The sequence below is a fragment of the Fundulus heteroclitus genome, chromosome 18, assembly GCF_011125445.2.
Source record: "Fundulus heteroclitus isolate FHET01 chromosome 18, MU-UCD_Fhet_4.1, whole genome shotgun sequence".
Taxonomy (NCBI): domain Eukaryota; kingdom Metazoa; phylum Chordata; class Actinopteri; order Cyprinodontiformes; family Fundulidae; genus Fundulus; species Fundulus heteroclitus.
In genome coordinates, this window is record NC_046378.1 from 25,486,706 (window position 1) to 25,495,501 (window position 8,796).

The window sequence follows — 8,796 nt, forward strand, 5'->3', positions numbered from 1 at the left end:
GCTTCACAGCCGGAAACACAGTGGCACATAAAATCAGTATTTTAATGGCTTGGTAAAGGACGTCCAAAGGTGAATAACTTCATGTGAATAACAAGTTTCTGGTGACTGGCAGAGTACGTAATAGCAATAACATACACATAGCTGTAATTCCTAGCTTGTAGATACAGGCTAAATTAACAAATTTGGCTAGCACTACAGTAAATGTCACTAATTTTTCTCCCAGCGTAGTATACTCATTTGCATGTATATACAAACTTGGGGCTAGAATCGTTGTGAAGCAAAAGTGTAAACCACTAAGTTGCCATGATGCCAGTAACCATCGTCGACACTGACTACTAGGACATTTTTGATGACATTCTAAAGCGTGCTGATGCAACCAATGCTAAAAATTACAGTATACCACAGGCAGAGGGAGTGTTTACCATGTGGAGGCTTAGCATAGTGCAGCAAAGGTAACTACAGTTCAAAGAATGTTTAGATTTTGAAATGTTAATAGCCAGTTATCTAAAATGTGTTTTGATACTTCTTTTGGAAACCTAAATGATTTAATGCAGCAACTTGCTGCCTAATGCGACCTACTGGAGCCTTTTCACCACAATTATTCTGGCTTTTACTATTTGTCCCTTAGAGGTCTGGAGTTGTTTGAAAAATTAACTCAACTATATACTTGAATTTTTCATACCTGTACTTATTGATTGTTCTAAATGTTTCATGCTGATATAACTGCCAAAATTATTTCAATCTAACAAGTGGTCTCTTTTACTGTAATTATACTTGTAAGAAGACTTAAATACATATAATTAAGCATTAAAAGTAGATACGTAGTAAAAAGAAAAAAAAGATAACTCAAGACACTACTGATATTCAAATTCTATATTTGTGTTTTTAATTAAATTATTCATTGTTTAGCACAAAAAAACCTGAAATAAATATCAAGCCCTGCCCACTCTGCTTTCTCTGCCCTGGTTGGTGGCATATAACACTTTGTGTCAATAAAAAGGACTGAGAATACACCAAAATTCAATGGTAGGGCTCAACCAAACGAAAGACATGCAAACCCCAAAGCATACGTGCTTATTCTTTCTCCTGTTGCTGTCCTGGGATGCTTCCTCTTCCGTGACCCCCTCTCTATCCTCCTCCTCTTGTCTGTTACAGGGGCAGTTTCATCTTAACAGTATGCACAAGACAGGGGATGTAATGCTTGGTGGGCTGTTTCAGGTCCACTTCTTTTCTATCTTTCCTGAACTGTCCTTTACCAAGGAACCACAGCAGCTCACATGCCATGGGTAAGTGTGTCAGAACCACAGTTAAAGTAAAACACTGTAAAACTAGAGCTATTTGTAGATTGTGCTGTGCATTATATAGTGTGACAAATATTTTGTCTATTTCATTTAAATTATGTTATCCTGATGTTTTTTTTTCTTGGATATGTATGCACCTGAATAACTCTTGATCTGCACATGACTTGTTTGCTAAATCTAATTTATACTTGTAAAAACTTAGTCGTTGTATGTTACAGTGTCAAACACTTGTATCTTTTTGTCAGTTTTGATATTTTAGGGTTTAGACAGGCTCAGACAATGATCTTTGCTATTGATGAAGTCAACAGAAACTCCAAACTGTTACCCAATGTGACTTTGGGGTACAGTCTATATGACAACTGCCTCACTCTTGGAGTTGGATTTCGTGCAGCACTGGCATTAATCAGTGGTCAGGAGGAGCAAATTATATTGAATGAGACCTGTGAAGGAAGCCCTCCTGTTCTGGGGGTTGTGGGAGACTATTTTTCTACATGCTCTATCGCCATCTCCACCATTTTAGGTTTGTACAGAGTACCTATGGTAAGTGTTTAGCTTTACTATCTATTTGGGTATTTGTATGTAAATTGTAAGAACTGAAACAGCTAGTTATGTGTTTGAATGCTTAGTCTGGGTCTTTCACAGGTGAGTTATTTTCCCACATGGGCCTGTCAAAGTGACCGGCAGAAGTTTCCATCCTTCTTTAGGACAATCCCAAGTGATGCTTTCCAGGTAAAAGAAATTTGCAATGAAAAAGATAATGTGAAAAAGTGAAATGTATGTTCCTTTGACCAATCAGGGTCTCTAATTCAAACAAAAGATAAATATTACATGTAAAGTAAAGTACAAAATTATTCACAACCTTGGCAGCTTTATATTTAAGTATTTTAATTGGACCATATTCCTTCTGACTAGACATAATGTTAGGAGTGTTGAAGAATCTAATGAAAAATCTTTGGAGGAAACTAAAGAACAGGGTTATGGCAAGGAGGCCTCATATCCTCATAAATGTTGAGCTATTTGTAAAAGATGAAAGGTCTAAAAAAGGTTAGATAGATAGATAGATAGATAGATAGATAGATAGATAGATAGATAGATAGATAGATAGATAGATAGATAGATAGATAGATAGATAGATAGATAGATAGATAGATAGATAGATAGATAGATAGATAGATAGATAGATGCAATAATGACAAAACATCTTTCCATTGATCAATCATAGGGTTATAAATAATTTTCCACATGACATTTGCTGTTAAAATTCAAATGCAATGTGTTGTTTTTAACAGCTTTGAGAGATGTCATTGTTCTTTCCAGTCAGACACAAACCTCTTAGATGAATTAAATAAAATGTCATTGGTATGAACATTTTTAAGCCCAGCTGCATACAAAATATGATTGCCTGTAGAACCAGTTTTATTAGCTTTTCCCCTGAATAATGCTTCTTTTCACTTAGGTGCGTGCAATGATTCAGATACTGAAACACTTCGGCTGGACCTGGGCAGGTTTGCTGATAAGTGATGATGATTACGGGCTGCACGCTGCCCGATCCTTCCATTCTGATCTGGGTGTGTCTGGGGGAGGCTGTCTAGCCTATTTAGAAGCTTTGCCCTGGGAAAAGGATTTGATTGAATTTCAAAGGATTGTTGATGTGATGAAGAAATCCACAGCTCGTGTTGTTATTGTGTTTGCACATGAGGGTCAGATCATTAATCTCATGGAGGAGGTTAGTCCTGAAATCCTTTTTCTTCTCGTTATAAATGTGACAGACAGACAGACAGACAGACAGACAGATAGATAGATATACACACAAAGCCAAACATATGAAGGAGGAAAAATGTTGTTTAATGTTGACTTAGGGAGGTGTTGTGCATCAAACATTCACAAATGTGTCATTGTTTTAGCAATTGTTTCCCCCAGGATATAAAAACTTTGAAATCTGACAACCGTTTGCTTTGCTGGTTTAAAACAATCCCAACTCTGGGATCCTTTAAAAGATTATGGTCCAAATTATGCTTTGCACATTAATTTAATGCAAACAAAATCATTTTGGCAATACTTTTATTACATTAACTCTCCAGTGTCGCTACATGCATGCTCAATATAAGGGATTCCCGCAAAGTCAGCGACAAAGCAGGCGACCTTCCAATGTGGCTACATGCTCTTTGAGTAGGATCCTGCAAGTCAATGGGTCAATGTGATCTGCTCGGTTTCCTTAGATAGAACATATTTTAACCAATATGTCGGTATTATTTTATTGAATCAACTTTCCAAAGTCCCTTGAGATGACGTGTTGTGAATTGGGGCGATATAGATAAAATGTAATTGATCATTGAATTACTATAGTACAGCCTTTATTAACTGCTTGTGTGATTCATGCTGTGATTTGTTTAAAATAATTTCTCTGTATAATGTTTACCTTAGTTGATATTAATTGGTCTGTTTTTTTCTGAATTAAACAAGAACATATTTTGTACATAAATAGGTGGTGAGACAGAACTTGACGGGTCTTCAGTGGTTGGCGAGTGGAGCCTGGTCCACTGCTGCCGTGCTTCAGACATCTGACTTAATGCCATTCCTTGGTGGCACGTTGGGCATTGCTATCCATCGAGGAGAGATCCCAGGCCTCAGGGATTTCTTGCTACAAACACATCCTGAGCTACAACACGACAACAGCTATGGAAATAACATGGTGATATTTCACTCACTAAATATGTTTTTTTGCAGCCATTATTAAGAAATAATTATTGTTTATAATGTTGCTTTTTTTGTACCCAAGGTCAACCAGTTTTGGGAATTCACATTTCAGTGTAGATTTGCACCAACTCCGTCAGGCTGGGTTGAGAATGGTGGAAAGGTTTGCTCAGGAGGCGAGGATATAGAGACAGCAGAGACTGGTTTCTTGGATGTTTCTGATCTCAGGTCTGAGTACAACGTTTACAAAGCTGTGTATGCACTGGCATATGCCCTTGATGAAATGCTAAAGTGTGAACCAGGGAAAGGGCCTTTTAGCAAGAAAAGCTGTGCCACTTTGCAAACACTTGAACCATGGCAGGTACAATGCACCCTACCTGTTTTCGTAAATTAATTACGAAGTACCATTAAAAGTACTCATACTCTGATTTTTATTTATTCATATTTCTTTCTACCTTTTGTGATCCTTACAAACCCTGATATTAATGTATTTCATTCTAATTGTATTTGATTTAATTGTATTTGTATTAAATCAACACAAAGTGGAAGTGGAAAGAAAAGGATACATGGTTTTCCACATTTTATACAAACAAAAGCATTTTTGCCTGGAATTTATCTTCAGCCCTCCTCAGTCAATAATTTGTAGAACCACCTCACAACAATTAGAGCTGAGTGTGTAGATGATGTTGTTTGTACATCTAAATACAGGTGTTTTTGCCTATTTCTTCCTTGCTAAATTAGATTATCGAGTTGATTTAGGTCTTTCATTTGACTGGCCCATTCTGCAGTCCTTTTGACATAGTCTGATTAATGGTTTCCTTATTTGTTTTGGTGGACAACATTATCTTCAGTTTCAGGTCAGTGTCTAATTGTGTAAAACCTTTTCCATTCTTAGAGGATTAGAATTAGGGTAACAGTGTTGCAAGACATGTTCAAAGTCTAGATTATATTTTCGTATCATAACCTTGTGTAAACTTCCCCACAACTTTTATCCCTGACCTGTCTGCTGCATTGTTTAGTCTTCATTATGCTGTTTGTTAACTAATGTTCCCTTACAAACCTTTAAGGGCTTCATTGAACAGCTGTAGTTATACTGAATCACACAGAGGTGAAATAAATTGATTAATTACGTGATGTCTAAAGGCTGTTTAGTCCCCTTGTGGCATAGTGGGCTAAGTCTATGGCTTTGAGCGGAGGGCTTAGAGTCGAATCCCAGTTTTGTCATGAAGGCTGTCAGGCAGAAAATTTTTCCCAAGTCTTTGTACAAGTTGTAATGACTTGCTGTGGCGACCACTGAGCAAGGGAGCCTTTGAAAGGACTCACAATCTCTAAAAAACTATTTGGGCTGTATTTATAGGCATCAGAGTAAAGCATGGTTATTAAATATGCATTTTACAACTTTCAGGTTGTTGTTTATAAAGAATTTGTAAAACCTTGTGTGACCACCACTTTGTGTTGGTGGTCACACAGAAGGTCCTGATAAAATACATTGAAGTTTTTGATTTTTTTTTTTATGTAACAAAAGGTTAAAAAATTGTTAGTAGCATTAATACTTTTACAAGATTCTGTATGACAGCTGATATCCAGTTTATTAAAGGCCCGTTTACACTACACTTTTTTTAACCGAGCCGAGACCAGTCCGAGCTCGGTAACCGAGATAACTCTTGTGTGTAAACGGTCAGCAGACTGAACTGGACCGCGCTAAACATAACCGGACGGCGCTAACTGCAGACCAGTTCCTGAGTAGGTCTCGGACTGTTTTTTTTATCCCGGTTATCTGATACCGAAGAGCGCATGAGCAGACCGTGTCATCCCCATACAGTCAGATGACTGTCCGCGGTTTTTCTGCCATGTCTGGCTGCACGTCCCGATTCACACTCCATTCAGACAAATTTCAGACATTCATAAAAATACTAGCTTCCTTACCATACCACACGATTTCCAGAGATGATTCTGCTTAACAGTGTGATGAACCTCAGCGTCTGTCGTTGTTTCCTGCATCTGTAAATCCTTATTAGATGTTCGTTTGTCTTATCTACGTCCCAAAATCCGACTCTGTCTAACCATAACATCCTGAATGTTACGGGTGCCGCCATTTTGATTTGCTCGGTCCCGCCTTCAATCCCAGAGAGCAGCAGTACCGCAGATCGTCACTAGGAGGCGAGGAGCAACCAAGGAACCGGGATAGCGCGATGTGTAAACGGTCGTCTCAGCTTGGTTAACTGATCCAAGCTCAGACTGGTCTCGGCTCGGCTCGGTTAAAAAAGTGTAGTGTAAACGGGCCTTAAGTATAATGTCTCCCGCAACGTCCAAAAAATTGCAGATCTTTTTCAATTGTAATTTCTATTTTTTCAACGTATGGTCATTACGCAAAATACTTTTAAAAAGTCTTACAGCTAACATTATGCTGATTGGTTGCTAACATCTATGCTTTACATTATTCTTTTGTCTTCTGTTAGCTTGTGTATTACCTGGAAAAGGTTAATTTCACCACGTCATTTGGTGATCAAGTGTCATTTGATGAGAATGGTGATGCTTTACAAATATATGACATTATAAACTGGCTCTGGCTCCCTGATGGACAGACGAAAGTTCAAAATGTTGGAGTGTTTAAAATGTCTGCTTTCAATGGTGTACAGCTCACACTTGGAGACAAAATCTTCTGGAACTTTGAATCCAAAAAGGTTATCTCTTTCCTTTTGTCCCTTTTTATAACTTGTGAATTCACTTTAATTTGACATGTGTACTTATGTCTCTCCTATAGCCACCTAAATCAGTGTGCAGCAACAACTGTCCTCCAGGTACCCGTGTGGTGAGAAAGAAAGGGGAACCTGATTGCTGTTTTGACTGCATCCCTTGTTCTGAAGGAACGATCAGTAATAACAGTAGTGAGTTTTCATGTTTTAGTTTTTTTAATTATTATTTCACAACTTTATTTATCTTATGAATGCATGATTTGACTTTGTTTCTGTCTTTTTGTCAGATTCCTTGGAGTGCTTTGGCTGTCCAGAGGATTTCTGGTCCAGCCCCCAGCGAGATCTCTGTGTTCCCAAGAAAACAGAGTTCCTCTCCTATGAGGAACCTTTAGGGATCTGTTTGACAACAGCGTCACTGCTGGGCACATTCATCTGCACTGTTGTTCTAGGGGTCTTCATTTATCACCGCAGAACACCGATAGTACGTGCCAACAATGCAGAACTTAATTTCAACCTGTTGCTTTCTCTTAAGTTGTGCTTCCTGTGTCCGCTGCTGTTTATTGGGCGGCCCAGACTGTGGACATGTCAGGTGAGGCATGTAGCATTTGGGATCAGCTTTGTGCTATGCGTCTCATGCATCCTGGCTAAAACCATGAGTGTTCTGGCTGTTTTCAAAGCACCCAAGCTAGCAGGGGGAGCCAGACTAAAGTGGTTTGGTGTTTCACAGCAAAGAGGAACAATTCTAGTTCTCACTTCTATTCAAGCAGCTTTGCTTGTCTCTGCCTCCCCTTCTCCACAAAAAAACACCAAATACCACAATGATAAGATAGTTTATGAGTGTGTAGTCGGCTCCATTGTTGGTTTTTCAGTGTCACTGGGATACATTGGCATATTGGCTATTCTTACCTTTGTGTTAGCATTTATGGCAAGGAATCTTCCTGACAACTTTAATGAGGCCAAACTAATCACTTTCACTATGCTGATCTTCTGCGCTGTGTGGGTGGCCTTTGTTCCTGCACATGTCAACTCACAAGGGAAATATGCAGATGCAGTGGAGGTGTTTGCCATCCTGGCCTCCAGTTTTGGTCTTTTGGTGGTAATGTTTGGACCAAAATGTTGTATCATCTTGCTGAGACCAGAAAGAAATACAAAGAAGGCAATCATGGGAAGAGGAGCAGAGTAATAGAATAGTGGCTGGTAAAAGTACAACCGGACTTTAATGTACTTTAATAAAATGTTTGTGACACACCAAAAAATAAATAAATGAAAAAAGAAATAGTGGCGTAACACTGTTATGTGATCTTTGAATGGGCCGTTCTAAGATAAGGTTATGCTTTGATCTAAGGCATTACATTTTCCCCAGTCCACATACGTATATAGGGTCATTGTCCTGATGGAAGGCAAACCTCCGCCCCACTCTCATGGCCTCTGCAGCCTCCAACAGGTTGTGTTTCTGGATTGTCACGTATTTAGCTCCTACCATCTTCACATCAGTTTTTCCCAGCTTCTCTGTATTTGCTGGAAGTAAGAAAATCCTCACAGCATCATGTAGCTCTCACCATGTTTCACAGGGGCCATGGTGTGTGTAGGCTGATATGAGGTGTTAGCTTTTCACCAGGCATGATGTCATCCATGTAGGCCAACAGGTGATATTTTTTTTCCTCTGACCAGAGCACTCTGCTCTACATGTTTGCAGGTAGCAAACTGCAAAGTGGACTTAATTTTTAAGCAGTAAAATGTCCTTCTTGCAGCAGCTGATCCAAAATGCTGCAGCAAGAGTTCTAATGAAAATCAACAAGAGGGATCATATTTCTCTGATTTTAGCTTCCCTTCATTGGCTTCCTGTTAAATGAAGAATAACATTTAAAATTCTCCTTCTCACGTATAAAGCCCTTAATAATCAAGCTCCATCATATTTCAGAGCTCTGATTACCCCGTATGTTCCTAACAGAGCACTTTGCTCTTAGACTGCAGGTCTACTGGTGGTTCCTAGAGTTTCTAAAAGTAGAATGGGAGGCAGATCACCCGCTATTACCATATATCGTAGAAAGGATTCCTGGATCAATGTGTGCTTCTGTGCTTTTTGTGTCTCTGCTCTGTTTTCT

The 8,796-nt window shown here is 38.9% G+C and overlaps 1 protein-coding gene across 1 annotated transcript; it reads left to right on the plus strand.

Annotated features, from left to right (window-relative positions):
* Positions 1 to 1,107: 1,107 nt before the first annotated feature.
* LOC105939702 (extracellular calcium-sensing receptor-like) lies at positions 1,108 to 8,502 on the plus strand. Its single transcript, XM_036149951.1, has 9 exons — positions 1,108 to 1,286; positions 1,547 to 1,841; positions 1,944 to 2,030; positions 2,758 to 3,027; positions 3,787 to 3,993; positions 4,081 to 4,356; positions 6,455 to 6,679; positions 6,760 to 6,883; positions 6,979 to 8,502. The coding sequence occupies exons 1-9, from the start codon at positions 1,177 to 1,179 to the stop codon at positions 7,872 to 7,874; spliced, it is 2,490 nt and encodes an 829-aa protein (XP_036005844.1). The 5' UTR covers positions 1,108 to 1,176; the 3' UTR covers positions 7,875 to 8,502.
* Positions 8,503 to 8,796: the final 294 nt, after the last annotated feature.

Excerpts from the sequence above, each read along its gene's own strand:
- LOC105939702 (XM_036149951.1), top strand. The coding sequence starts at position 1,177 with ATGCACAAGACAGGGGATGTAATGCTTGGTGGGCTGTTTCAGGTCCAC. Across the intron at positions 1,842-1,943 it reads GTTTGTACAGAGTACCTATG|GTGAGTTATTTTCCCACATG; the intron begins GTAAGTGTTTAG and ends GGTCTTTCACAG. Across the intron at positions 6,680-6,759 it reads GGAACTTTGAATCCAAAAAG|CCACCTAAATCAGTGTGCAG; the intron begins GTTATCTCTTTC and ends TCTCTCCTATAG.